Source organism: Nelumbo lutea, chromosome 1 (genome assembly GCF_056320005.1).
Source record: "Nelumbo lutea isolate HS-2025 chromosome 1, American lotus-T2T, whole genome shotgun sequence".
Lineage (NCBI taxonomy): Eukaryota > Viridiplantae > Streptophyta > Magnoliopsida > Proteales > Nelumbonaceae > Nelumbo > Nelumbo lutea.
In genome coordinates this window covers 97,942,490-97,957,879 of record NC_142684.1, presented here as the reverse complement: position 1 = coordinate 97,957,879, position 15,390 = coordinate 97,942,490, and the positions used below count along the sequence as shown (strand labels likewise).

Genomic DNA, 15,390 nt, shown 5'->3' with positions numbered 1-15,390 from the left:
TTCTAGCATTGTTCTTTTTCTGGCCGTAGGTCTTGGATACTTTCTCCCAAATCTTCGCAGCTGTGGGGAAATGATGAACAGTTCTAACCACCCGAGGAGTCATGGAGGCCAACAACCAAGACATGATTGTGCCATTCTCCTTGCACCACACGACATGCTCAGGACTGCCAACTTCAGGTTCTTTCTTGTCTCCATCCAGATAATCGGTGAGATCACGAGAAGTAATGAACAGCCTTGCTGAGACGGACCACTCTCTAAAGTTATATTCATCCAGCAACACGTTTATAATCTATAAACTGTGCAGATTAGGATTTTCCAGGTTAGAGAACTGTTGAGCAAGAGCAAGAGCAAGTGAAGAGACGAGAGGAGAGAAGAGAGGGAGAGAGGAGAGGAGAGCCGAGAGGACTGAAAGCCCCTTCAAAACTTAGGGGGCGAAAGAATGATATATTATTATTTATACTAGTACAGCCGAACAATGTAAACAAAGGAGAAATTACAACAGTACCCTTATGGTACTAAACCTGAATACATAAACAACTGACAACAAGAACTTTGCGGCAGGTCTGTTATCTCTGGAGGAAACATCTCCAGATAGTGAGGACATGCTGACTTCTGTCTTACAGTAGTTCGGGTACAGTGCTAGACAATCTGGAGCAGGCAGCTCCCCTAGGTAATCTTCACTTGAGCTGAAGCAGTTCGGGTACAGCAATGGAGAGAGGTTCCAGACTGAAAACCAACCTGAACTTGGAGCTGTTTGCCACTGTGCTATGCTGGTTTTACTGGGGCTTCAAAGCTGCAGTTGTGGAGAAGCTCTTCCCCTTTTGGCTAGGGCTAGGACTGCTGAAATCAGTCCTCAACTAGGTCTGTCCTATACAAACCTCTCTTAGTAGTCAAATAGCTACTATTTGCTGAAAAAAGAACCTAGTAGAACATCCACTTCTGGGCCTTACCTCCCTTAAGCCCTACAACCAAGGGAAACCCTAGGTTCGAATCTGCTTTGTTCTCTTACAGCCCTAGTTTTTCAGCAACCCAGAAAAGAAGAAGGAAGAAGATGGAAAGAACAGTAAGAGAAGAGAGAATAGAAGCTAGTGCGCCTACTGAAACCAAAGAGAAGCTAGTGCTCTGATACCATGTGAGCTTGAGAGTTGTACTCGAAGTAGAGAAGAGAAGAACACCACTGATATGCTGTGAATGTCGAACTGTACTAGCCAGTCGACCATGCTATTATTTATATTTGAATGTAGTACAATGATACAAGTAATTACTGGAATGCCCCTGATTAGTGATGGGACACCCAGTTAACTTAAAACATTAAACAGGCTTAGGCCCATTAACACAGGCCCAGTTACAGGATAACTTAAACTTAAGTATGGGCTAATAAGAACTCTTATCAGCCGAACACTCATACAAAGAGACTTCATTCTAACATTCTAACACCATTGATGAGATCATTGAACTTTCTCATGCTGGTAGTGATGGACTGTTGCGGGTTATTTGATTCATCAGTAAATCGAAATACATTGAAATCCCCCCAAACACCAGGGACCCTCCCATAACCCTTGGATACTGTATAGTTCTTCCTAGAACTCATTTCTCTCTCTATAACTGTTTAGCCCGTACATATTGATTAACACCCATGTGAAACCATCCTCCACCATCCTAAACTTCAAAGACATCGAAAAATTACCTATAAACTCCTCCACGGCTCCACAAAATCTTCTCTCAAAAAAGTGACTACCCACTAAAGCCCCCCAAGAAGGTGTAGAAACCCATCTTACTCCTCTACTCTTCCAAACACTCCTCGCCCACCTTCTGTCAATTTCAGCTAATTTGGTCTCTTGTATCATCACAATATCAGGCTTCTCTCTTCTAAGGAGGTCCTTAATTAGCCTTCTCTTCCTTGCGCTGCCTAAACCCCTCACATTCTAGCTAATAATTTTCATAAGAGCAATTGTTTGAGAGCCCACCTAGAGTTGCCACCCATTACTTGGAACTCTTCCTTCTCTCCCCTCTCCCACTGAACTCGATGTTTTCTTCGATGTCTGAGATCAATCATTCCACTTCAGTTCTTTTCTCAGCCCTTTTTTCACTTTCCTCCAAAGAAATTTCTTTCTTCTTGTACTCCTCAAGGAGAGCATATATTAGTTCCCATATCCTCTCTAATTCCTCCTCTTGCTCCTTTTTGCAAGATAAGTCCTCTTCCTTTTCACAACCCTTAACCATATTGTCTCTTTCCCCTTCCTTCACCCTAAATTTAGGTGGGCCGTCTAAAAGATCCTTAACTTCCTTGGCCTGTTCAGAGTTTTCCACCATTAATTCCTCTTACTGCTCATACTTCTCAAGAAGATCGCAGATTTGACCCCCAGATTCTCTCTAATTCCTCCTGCCTCTTTTCCAATGGTAAAACTCCCACTCCCCCTACACAACCACTTCCTACTTTCTTAGAGATTCCTCTAGTGGTTGTTCCTTCAAGTTGGGATGCTGGAATACCTGTTCCATGCAAAGAGCCCTCATTAGTAACCAAAATTGAATTGACAAACATACCTGGCCCAAAGGGTGAGGACTGAAAGGTAGGGGAACTGAGGTTCCAGAGATTGGAATTGGGTCTAGGCCCAATCCTTTTTCATGAGGGAGTTGTGGAAGTGAACCAGGATCGACTGACACTGTGTTGAACATGGCATCCAAGTCCACCTTAGAGTGTTTTCCCCTAACCGCTGACTCTGTGTTCAAAAGTCAGAGTGATTCCTATTCCTCTAATTCATTGGTGCAAAAGGGCTGCACTTCTGGATAGGGATCACTTGTTGTTGGGTTGGGTGTACCCTGCAAATCCTCTGTAACTTCTGCTAATTTCACCGCATCTCTTGGTGACATACGAACTTGAGACTATCGTCTGCTAAGGGATCACATGCAGCATCCTCTAAGAACAACAGCTCTGTGCTTAAACTATCCTCTTCATAGAAATCCTTCAACTGCCGCAAATCCACACTTCCCAGACTAACAGTATCCTCAGTTTCAGAGTCAGATATTGCTTCTTCCTCCGTTGAGAAATCCAGCTCAATCTTTTCAAACTCGCTGTGTTTAATACTGGGTGGGTTACGTCGATCTGTTGAGAGTCCTTTTGAGTTTTTTGGTTGGAATCCACTGGATAGAACTGCCGTTCTGAGAGGGCTCTCGATCGAGGCTTCACGCATTTGAGGACGTAGATAGATGGTTGGTACCATCTGGTAAAAACTCTCTCTCACGTGAGGCTTTAAGGTATCATGTGCCTTTGGCACAGATGGGCCTTCTACCCCCGGCCCATTAATCAACCCAAAAATCTTTTTAAATGGTCCAGCTCCAATCTCAGGAGCAAAGGGTCTTGGCAGTATATTAGATCCAGAGGTCTCATCTTGGGCTGGCATGTAACCCTTTAAGTTAACCCCTCCTTTGGTTTGACCAAGCAGTTCACCCCTTTTCAATACCAACCCATCCATTTTATTCTTCCTGCTCCCTTCTTTTACCATGGAGATGTTTAAACCATTCAAAACCCCTCTTTTGGCGCCATCCATAGTCACCTGAGCATAGGTCCTAGTAGGTTCCAGTCTAGTTTCTTCAGCCACATGTCTTTCATTTTCCATATTTCCATAAACTTTCGAAGAGCCTAAAGCTTGTTTATCCATTTTTGTGTAATCTCTGTCCAACCACTGATTCTCTAATCCCAAATTTCCATGTAGCATTTGTGTTTCCATCCTCTCATCTTCTTCCTTTCTCCCCTCCTTCCACAATGCCACTTCAATGGAAGAAACCAGCCACACTGAGATAAACAATTCATCCACATAGAAAGTCACCTTCCTGGGGATCTCTTCTGGTTTAACTCCACTCAAGAAAAGTGCTCCTGATCAAAGGTCCCCCCCCCCCAAATTCCCCATCAAGACGAGCTCCACATAAGACTGCAATGGAGGCTACAACTTCATGGGTCCAAAGATGAAAAGGCAGCCCAATTACCCTAACTACCACCCCATCTTCAACTGAAAAAAAAAATTAGAGTTTGATGATGGAATCCACTTAAACACACTAAAAGATCACCAAGCTTCTTGAAAATTCAGAGCTGTACTTTCTACCACATTGTCAAGAGGGTCAAGCACTGCTTTAATGATATCAAAGGGAGTTAGTATGAAAGTGTTTCTAAGTTTTAACTTACACTGCACAATATTAGCAACTTCCTTCCAATCGGAGACTGGTCTTTTGGCTTCAACAATTAGCATGCTTTACCAATAATCTTTCCTCCTGATAATAGTGACAGTGGGGTTGGTTGTTCTGTGCACCATGGCTGGGATGTCCTGTATAAGGCCAAGAAAATCAGAGCGGGTGTCTGCTGCTTCGACTACTTTAACCTCCTGATTTCCTATTTTCCAGTGGTTAAGAATAGCATTCAGCTCTGCTGCAACCCTTTGCCATCCTTGACTCCTTTTACCTTCAGGAAAGCACACCATTTGTTTCTTCCTTTTGGCAAAAAACTCAGAAAGGGCAATTAAGGATCCTTTTGTATTTCTCTTGCACTCCAGTACATACCTTCTTCCTGTCAGAGTGAGATTTCTTTCCAGCTTGGTTTCTTTCCCTTTGCTGCAGCCTTGACCATAAAGTCCTTGAGCCATTCCACCATCTCTGAACCTTCCACCAAAACTGTTGCCAACTTCATTTCCCTTACCTTCAAACTGGGGCGCCCCTTGATTCTCATCTCCTCAAGCAGAAAGTCCTTAGCCTCCACTTTCAGATATTTTCTCCACCTTGAGAATGTCACGAAGTTTACTTCTCTTCCAACCATGTTTTTTCTTCTCCCCCCTGATGAGAAAATTTAATATAACACTGGTCAATCTGGATTTGGAAGATAGACATTGTGCCTCTAATGCAATGAAGAAGAAGCCACGGACTGGACAGGACATCTCCTCACTCAACAACCATTCAATTACCACTTGGAAATCACCCTCAATTTCCAGACTTGTAAAGCCCAATGAGAAAGCCAGCCTCAACCCATGAAGTAAAGACTAAAGTCATCATTGAAATGCTATCCCCTACCAGGCCTAAGAAGATTAATAAGATTCTTCTTCTTGATTTCTAAAAGCTCCTCCAATACCCAAAGGTCTTGGGGTTGCCCAAGCTACATCCATCAAAACTGAGTTTAATGAAGCATGGCTTTTAGGGAGACTGAACTTAGAACCTTTCCTCTTCTAATTGTTAGGAGAAGCCACTATGTTCCACCCTTGAAGTTGGATATTATAGTAGATGACAGAGACATATACTTGTCTTTCATGTATACTCTCTGTATGGAAGACACATTTGTTTTTCATGGGTGTTCTCTCAGCACCTTATATCCTCTTTGTAGTAAATCTTCTCTTTATTGAATGTTACTTTTACTAATTCAAAAAAAAAAAAAAAAAAACATCAGGGAGTTGCATCTGCAGAAATACATATTTGCAGCTAGGATCTTCCAAGGTGTGATTCATTAAGTGATAAATTCAATTCCTTTGCACCATGCATTCTTCCCAAACATCTAAACCAATGGAAATTGATCAATGTAATCCATGATGGTTTCATAAAAATCACCATTCACAATAATTTAATTTATTATCTTTCAACACAATGGAAATTTTTCTTTTCTAAGGAAATGATAGACCCTAAAATTAATTCCTTCTTTGAAGCAAAAAAGCCATTTACCTGTGAAAATGGCGGCCATCAATTCTAACCACAACCCATGTGGACGGCATCAAACTATTTTTCACTTCAAAAGATTTCACATTCTTGCATTTGGTTGACCAAACTTTGCTCAAAGTTTCTCTATGAGATTCAGATACTCCCAATTCATCCAAAAGACTTGGATGCTTAGTCCAAAAGTGTGGTGAATCTAGATTGAAATGGCCCACCATCACCTTCTTCCGTAATCTTTTAACAGGATCTCCACTTCTATTGTACTTGATAATTTCTTCCACCTAACAAGGGAAAAGAAAGAAAATATATTGGTTTTTTACAAAGCATGCCAGAAAATTTAAAGAGAAGAGTTGCATGCAAGGTGATGTAGCCATAAATATGAAATGAAGTATCATATCATCACACATCCAAGGTGCACTGAATTGTTCCAATTGTAAAAAGGTTTATGGAAGAAAAGACAGAGAAGGGAGAGGATGATAAAATCAGCCATCCATGAAACCTTCCTATTGAAAAGTGAATCACCTTGAGTATGACCAAACTATTCAGATATTTACAAAAAAAAAGTCTCTCCTACCCTCCAAAGAAAAGCTAAAAACCATGTGAGTGAATTTATTATTTTTATTTCAAGTTTCCATTTGTTGGTTTTATGAATTGCAATGATCTATACAATTTACATTAGTTTAAACTGGTATTCAAATAAGCAAGAAAGTTAACTTCTTTTACTGAAAACATTAAGAAGAGAATGTGGTAATTCTCTAGATCACATAGTTGGTATAACCATAATAGGAACCTGAACCACCTAGAAAGAATAGATTATTGATTTTGATTCCAGTTGAATCCCCAAAATTCCCCTCCAGTTTCCTGCACTAGATAAGCCATAGAAATTGAGGTTAGGTTGCAGGCATCTTCAAACTAGTAAGTTCTTCAGAAAGGTCCCAGAGAGTAAGAAGTACAGAATGGAGTCAATGCCAAAGATTTCAGCAGAGGAGGAAGAGGAGGGTTCAGGCTACAATCCAATGCCCAAGATTGACCACAATAGTGGAGGAGACTGAAGGGAGAGTTGGTGAGGAGATCTTATTGGATAAAGTGCATCAGGTAGGCAAAATTTTTCCACTGGACAAAGTTGTGAACCATGAGGTTCAACTGTTCAATGCCCCTGGTCTCTTTTTTTTTGGGAGGGAGAATTTTGTATAAGCTACCTTTGCTAAGTTGGACAAAGGTATGAGTTCTAAGCAGAAAGTTGTTGCTGAGTATGTAGAGTGGAACCCAAGTTCCAAGATGGAAGAACTCCCTGTGGCTGTAGAAAATTGTACTAAAGGGTTCAAATTGTGTAGCTCCAGCAGGGATGAGCCAATTATGGTTAGAGGCAACATAGGAAAAAACCAACTTTCTAAGATAGATTGTTACTTCCTAAGGCGGCTAGAGGACCTAAGGAAAGTACAAGAGGTAAAGGAAGTGAGGATTCTGAAGTCTGATTGGTGTATCATCCTCAGCTGTTGTTCTTAAGCAGCAGTTGCATTTTTGTGTGTGCCATGAAGAGGGAATTTTAATCAAAAATCTTTATTTTATTTCATCATCATCATCCATGCCTGATCCCAACTATATGGGGTTGTGATGCAGGAGCTGAAGAGGCAAAATTGGAATTTTATGAAATTTTATGTATTTCTGTATTGTTGAACAGTAGGGGTATTTTTGTCATTTTGCACTATTCTGTGGGGTCCAATGATAGGGTTTACTTTTTCTAGTTATAGTTTGCTTATGTTTAAAATTTCAGAGTCATTACATAAGTAGGATTAGAGTTACTGAGTCTTCTTTGAATTGAAATAGGATATGACAGCTTAGTTTGAGTCTTACTAGGATTATCAAGTCTAGCAGTTTGACTCCTAAGACTATTATGAGTCCAACAGTTTGACTAAGACTATTATGAGTCCAACAGTTTGACTCCTAGGATTATTATGAGTTTAGAGTCTATAAATCTGTATGGACATTTTACACAAAGGCAATGAAGTTTATTTAGTTTTCTTCAGCTTATGCTAGCTATGGTGAGTAATTCCCATGCCCTAGGGTGATTCTAGGCACCCTGTGAGTGATTCCAGGTATTTTCTCTCCCTATTTTCTCTCTTATTCCTTCAAGAAACCATTACAGCCATCAATAGCCATAAAATTCTGATCCAAGAAGACCATTCACATTCTCTAAGGACAAGAACTGAGCTAGACCTATATCAGGTTGGCTACATGAATCCTGTTTCGCCAATCCGTTCTATTTAAAGCCATATCCACTGTTAAATTATTAGTGCTTAAATCATTACTTACTGCTTCTACTCATGCCCTTTTTGGTCTACCCCTAGCTCTTCTAGCCCCTTGCACTTGTAACAAATCACTTCTAACTGGAACTGTTGGTGGTTTTCTATGCACGTGACAAAACCATCTAGGGTTCGAAGGAGACTGTTTTCAGTCCATTTTTCTCACTCTTGCAGTTCCAAATCTGATGTTCAATTACAGAGATTAATTCGGCCCACCTGTAAAGCCCAGTTTTAAAAGCTTAAAACTACAAAATCCCACTCTTGTGAGAAAAGCTGTATGGGCCGAACTGCTAACTGCGATTCAGCCCATACACCTAGCAGACATTAATTGTTAATGTTATGGACTTCAAATGGGCTGTTCAATGGGCTTTACAGCAGTTAATTGATTGGATCAATTCCTCCTTTACATGTGATGATTGGATGTTTGATGTGCTACAACCATGGGCCATAAGCACTTGGCCCATGATGACTCGTTAGTGGCTCTTCCGCACACCATGGCTGAATGCACATCATTGTCATGGTGTCCCTTAAGGTCATTGGATGACCCCTCCATGGTGGGCCCCACAACCCTAAAAAGGGATGCGTACGGAACCCCTAGCCGATTAAGGCCCACCAGAAATCTGACTTTATGAAAGTCAGTAGGAGCCACTTTGGTTTGACCTAAAATTAGAACTAGGGCATAATTTTGTTCCCTCTAGCAAATATGAGTGCATGTGCTAGGGAGATCCAAATGATGGACTCTCTAAAGGCCTTCCGTCATTAGCACAATGATGGGTCCTTCAGTAATGAGGAAACGCACCATAAAATTGGGCTATCCATTTGTTGTTTGATCTGTTAGAGTGTTTCATAAGATGATAGGGGTGTCATAGACCGATGTGGGAGGGGCTTCACCAGAAAATGGGAACTCTCTCACGATACCTTGGCGTAACCTGAATATGATGGGTGAGCACTCACTGGACAGAAAGGTTTACCTGAAAACGGCTCTGAACCTTGTCTGACAGAGGCCAAAGGGAAACTCATTCGATGAGTGGATATGATCCGTCACAGAAAGGTGGTGAGGTAATGCAGCTGAAACAATTGGCTTCACGCACCCCATATGATTTCCGACATTTCTAGAGACATTTCGTCATCTCCGTCACTGAGAAAGGAGGGAAATCTCAGAGATGAACAAATGGGAATGGAACATAGATTAAAAACCATATCTATGTAGGAAACATGAATCAAACTAAGGTTGTAGACTAACGTCTTTGCTGTTTTATCAAAAAATGGCAAACAATCAATTCGCAAAGCTTCTAAACGATAACAAGCTTAAGGGCCCAAACTATGCCGACTGGTACAGAAATTTTATGATGGTCCTAACTTCCGAAAAGTTAGATAAGGTGGTGAAAAATCCTACCCCGGAGCATCCGAGTGATAGGGCTTCTGAGGCCCGTAGGAGGGACTACCAAGATTGGGAGGATAAGAACTACCTAGCCGCTGCCTTGTCATTGCCTCACTAGACAACTCAATACAGAGGCAATTCGATCAGATCGAACTAGCCAATGACATATTGGACAGTCTAAAGACAGTGTATGAAGAGCAGAACCGTTCTACTCGACAGAAGGTCCTGAAACTATTCATAACCGCACAGATGTCCAAGGGGCAGAAAGTTCATGACCATTGTCTTCGGATGATGGGCTACATTAACGAACTCGAAGCCCTTGGATCTGAGCTAGATCTTGGCATGCAAGTGGATGCCATCCTGAATTTTTTACCCTCTTCCTTCAATGCGTTCACAACGAACTACAACATGAATAAGTTGAATGTCACCCATGTGGCTGGTGTGTAGATCAATGATTGGGTCCCACGCCATACAAAGAAGCCCAACTAGGCAACAGATTGGAGACTAGTTAAGCACTGAACATTTAATGGGCCAAAAGCCCATTTCGAGCTGGGCTGATATGATCACCCATCTATAGGGCGGATCTGAGATTAATGTTAACAAAATGATTGAACCTTTAACCTTATCCACACTGTGAGACCAAATTCAAATCAGATTTGAATCTGGTAACCTCCTGATAAGATCAAGAGTAAGCTAACTTAATCTACAGATAGGACTAAGATAATCCCCTATCCAAATATTGATTTGGATTGAGATAACTCCTAATTGGGAGGTTTCTTAATCAAGAAGAAAATAGGAAAAACCCTAAGAGAGAAAAAAAATTTCGAACCAAGGGTGCAAGCAAGAAAGCTTCCTGCGAATTGAGATAGGATCTCACTCACACTCCAGAGAAAAGAGAAGCAATTCAGCCATCTTCGTCTCAGGAGATCTCCTCCAGCTGTCGCCTCTCTTTCTGACAAGATTCGATCTTTGAAGAAGAAAGAAGTCAAGAAATCAGTTCTTGACATCAGTCTTGCAGAGAAGACTGAAAAAGATTTGGTGCTCAAAGTTTCCAGAGGATTCTTGCGAAGGATCCAGTGTGTAGGACGCACTTTGTTGGTTCCGTTCCACCTACAGCTATGTCATCTTGAGCAGGAGCGGATCTTAGTGTCCTCTTTGGGCATGAACACCAACTTTGGGAGATACTGCTTCTCCGGATCAGGTATAATCCTCCCTTTTCTTTTTGGTTCAGATCTGGTTCGATTATGGTTCAAGTAGAATCCTTGAATATTGTATTCTAAATTTAGAGAATATGATTCCCAGTTGGAAGATTGTAGGAAAATTTTTTAAATTCGCCCACCCATTCCGCAATCCTTTTGGCGTCCTTTAGATGGATCCTACCATTCTTTCACTTGGCATTTGTATTTCTGCCACACTCAATTTCTGAACATGTTGTTTCTTGACTGCCCAACACTCTGCTCCATACAACATAGTTGACCTTACAACTGTTTCTTGACAACCCAGATGCACCCCTCCATTTTGCCCAACCTGCTAATTCTTTATTTTATTTACTATCCAAAAAATTTATAGTATTAAATATAAAACAGGTGATTCTAGAATCTGATATTGGTGGACCATGTAAGGACAATAAGATGCTTGACATTCTTAAAATACTTGAAGATGGTATAACTTTCACGTGATAGGATTGAAAAAAACCTTGTGCCTTAAAACACAGGATCCTTTGCGGAACATAATTGGTAGTTTGTCGTAGTTGATACCAAACTGTTGGAAAAGTAGTTCATTTTTCTCCTGTTTTTGAGTACCCTGCAGAATTAAAGAATACAACATTTAAGTGTGGGCAAAAACTAGCATTTGCTACAAGAACATTTTGGATCCTTGAGCAAGCGACTTCACAATCCAAAAGCTTAATAAGAATTCATATTTAAGAATGTTAAATGAGAAAAGCGGATCATAGAAAAGAAAGGCTACAGTGGAGAATAAACACAAAATATTGCTCATAAACAGTATGCAAAACTAGAAAGCAATATAAATTTTCCACCAACAAAAGGTAGAAATATGAAGCAAATTTAAAGGAAAAAAAAAGCTTGTACATTTTCCAATTGACTGAGCTGAAAATAGTGCTTATTTGTACTAAACTTTAATCACAATATTCTAATCACCAGGTGCAAAATGGTCTCAATCAACAATCTTGTAAGAAGATCCATTACGAAAAGGGCAAAAGCAAAACATAGAGACGGGTTGCATGAAAAAAAACATACAACACAACTTCTATATAAGGGTTGCAAATGCATGGGCTAGAGTGAAGAATATATGGCAGAAGAATTTCTACATAAAAATGATCATTCAGTAATGAAAATCCTTGTACTTTTGCTGCAAATATCCATTTTTTTCCAAACATGTTTATAATTCCTTGATTTGTGTCATATACCCACTGCACCTTTGCCAAATCTTCTGGCAATTAGATGTTGAATAATAGTTAAGACCCATCAATGTAACTTTATTCACTTAGAGGCATGTTTATGATTAAAAATATATGATGTAAAAAAAATAAAATAATATAAATAAATAAAGCTTGAGGGGGGGCAGATTTGACAGCTGGCCCACTCCACATAAGTTCAAATTTTAAGGTCTGGTTATGGGGGGGAGTTAAGCAACCACCCCACGTATGAAGAGTGGGGAGGTTGCTTACCCCATAACTATCTTCCTCTATATAAGAGGAAGAGGAGAAGAGAATTGGGCGACATATAGGAGAGAGAAGAGAAAGAGATAAGAAAAAAAGAGAGAAGAGAGAGGAAGAGAAGAAATAGAGGAGGGAATTTGAAGTTCGGCTGATTGAGGTGTAAAGATAGGCTTACACAGGTATAAATCATATCATTTTCCTTTATCCTTTGAAAATTTTATCTACTTCAATCCTTATCTTATTCTCTCTCTTTCTCTCTCTCTCTCTCTCTCTCTCTAGAGTTCTATTAAAACTCTAAATCTTATCACTAGAGTTTTATTAGAGTTCTTTCTCTCGCTCTTTCTTTAATTGGTTGTATTATGTCCGGTGGATTCTATCACCATAAAAGAAATATTAAAACAGATAAAAAATTAATTAATACTTGGGAATCACTGCCCTGTTCGGTGGATCTTATTCACCTCAAAGAACAGGATTAGCAATGGATTTCTTAGTTTGTTAACAGCATATTATAAATAAAGCTGTACCTGGGACCCACTGTCTAGTTCGGTGGATCTTATCCACAAAGTATTTAAGTTTAAAACCTTAAAGTGGGCCATGCCCACTATCAACTCAAACTAGTGGGGCCCACTGTCAAATATTTAAGTTTAAAACATTATAGTGGGTCATGTCCACTATCAAATCAAACTAGTGGGTCTCACCTGTCAGTGGGGCCCACTGTCAAAATATTTAAGTTCAAAACATTAAAGTGGGTCATGCCCACCATCAAATCAAACTAGTGGGTCCCACCTATCAACGGGGCCCACTATCAAAATATTTGTTTAAAATATTAAGGTGGATCATGCCCACCACCAAATCAGTATTACCGATTAACGAGACCCACTGTTAAGATGTATAAGTTTGAATACATAAGTACCCAATGGTGTATGGGTCCCATGACCTATCTACCAATTGTGGGGCCCACTCATGGGTATAACCCGCTAAGAGTCCAAGCTAATGGCACTACTTGTACCCGTTATTGGGTTTAACCCTTACAAAGTAGCTCTTTCATATAAAATCAAAATCAAAGGATATTTCCTCTAAGGAATATAATTAAGGGGTTTTAGCAAACATAGTGCATACTTAACACTCTGAATAGGGAATCCCTAATTCTACTCAAGTTCTTTCTCTTTTGTGAATTATGATCAAAACAAGGCACAATCTCCATATCAAAGCATGAGTTCCCTTGAGTGGGTTAGAAGACCAGCAAATGTGTTTGGATATATTTTATCTATTAATATGGGGCTAATATGTACCAAGGTACTAAATTGTAGCATGTGACAAACCAAGGGTGGTTGTCTGGTTGAGCAAGCTATGGCTCTGTTTTACTAGAGCTCTTCGCATCCCTGATTTTTTCATATTTGAATTATCTAATATCTAATAAAGATATTTTATCTGTTAATGATAAAAAAATAAAGGCCAAGCTACTATATCTGGCCAATAGAGAATCTCTCTGTAAAATCTCTCAAATAGAACTTCCCCACTTCATATGCTTTAAACCATGGGGAGGCTACCATATCTTCTGCATGCTCTTTATAGGAAGACATAGAAAACATTAACCTTTGTTAAACACATCAAGTACATTAATGATAATGAATTTGGAGGGAAATCTCATATGATGAAATGGACTCTAATGGAAATTCTCCCCACCATTTTTTACATGGTCAAGGATGAAGGAGGCTTGGGTAGTAGATCTCAACAAAGCGTCATGGACAAAAGACAATCTCAATTCAATGATGAAAAAAAGACGACCTCAATTCTAACTTTACAATTTTGAAAATATAGATGTATGGCCCAATAGAAACATTTTCAGTCGTGCCATTTTGAAGTTGATAATCTTTGAATATGGTGTCCTTTGAATTAATGAAATGCCAAATGTCTCACTGGGGACAAGCTGATTAGAAGCATGTGAATACACACCATTTATTTTTTACTCTATTTAGAGCCAACCTGTGATTGAAAACCTAACTCCAGACTTTGTTGTTTGACCTGATAAATCAAAGTCCTTACAAGGGGTAGGGCAGCATTGAGTATCTCTTTTCCATCATCAAATGAGCAGTTGGGAAAAACAAATGCTCATCTTTGATAATTTCTAGAGTTGGTTCTCTAGAAAGCTATTGCTAGTGGCTACAATTCATTCTTTGGCCATCCATCCACAAGGAAGTTCATCATCATCATCCAAGCCTTATCCCAACTATATGGAGTCAGCTACATAAATCCACAAGTTGTTTTTCTATTTAAAGGTGGTATCTCTTCATCTTGAAAATTATTTTTCTTTTCTTTTAAAAATTTTTTAATCAAGTTTCAACAAGAGGGTGGGCCTTGGCACAACAGTGGGTTTCTCCATTGCGTCTTGGATGACCAGGGTTCAAATCTTGGAAACAGCCTCTCTGTATGTGCAGGGGTAAGGCTATCTATATCTGTCCCTCCCCAGACCCCGCGTTGGCAGGAGCCTCATGCACTGGGTTGTAGGGGTTCTCATAAGAAACCGAAAAAAATGAACCAATCCAAGCAAGTCAAACCAAAAATGTGGTTAACTAAACCGATTGGTTCAACTTCTGTTTGGTATTTCTAAAAAACCGAAGGATTGGTTCTGTTTTCAGTTAACCTAGAAAAAAAACGGCGGTTAACCGAACTGACCGATATATGTATTTATATGTATATTTTTAATATATCTTACATATTATCTATATATTATATATAAAATATATATGTATTATATATATAAATATATTATATTTATAATTATCTATTTATAATATATAATATATTATAAATATATTACATATACTTATAGTATTTATAATATAATATGCATATTTATAATATATTATGTTATTTATTATTTATATATAATATATTATATATATTTATCATATATTATATTATTTTCAAAAAGCCTACATCAAGAAGATGGGAGATGGAAGGATTGGAATGGCCAGTTCTAGAAGAGGTGATGAGCAGAAATCTAGAGAAAGACTTTAAGGAGTGTGAAGTGAAAGAAGCAATTTTCGCAATGGATTGATCTAAGGCGCCTGGGCCTGATGGATTCACGATGGCCTTCTATCAAGATTGTTGGGAGTGGTTGAAAGAGGATGTGATGAAAGTTTTTAAGGAATTCTATCATAGAGGGGTAGTAAGCCAGGGTGTTAACGCTACCTTCATAGCATTGATCCCAAAGAAATCTGGTGCTTGCCATCCCAAGGATTTTAGGCCAATCAGTTTGATAACAAGCCAATATAAGATCCTTGCCAAGGTCCTTTCTTTGAGGCTAAAAAGGTCCTCCCAGCAATTATCTCTCAGTC

At 39.4% G+C, this 15,390-nt stretch overlaps 1 protein-coding gene across 5 annotated transcripts in view; it reads right to left on the bottom strand.

The window, feature by feature from the left end:
- Positions 1 to 15,390, bottom strand: part of LOC148876328 (tRNA(His) guanylyltransferase 2-like) — a 60,629-nt gene that overhangs the window by 37,634 nt on the left and 7,605 nt on the right. For all 5 annotated transcript variants that reach the window (XM_088966611.1, XM_088966613.1, XM_088966615.1 and 2 more), the window contains 2 exons: positions 11,065 to 11,172; positions 5,695 to 5,966 (listed from right to left, as the gene is read on the bottom strand). In XM_088966611.1, the coding sequence (XP_088822737.1) occupies positions 5,695 to 5,966; positions 11,065 to 11,172 (380 nt within the window). The remainder of the gene's footprint in view (positions 1 to 5,694; positions 5,967 to 11,064; positions 11,173 to 15,390) is intronic.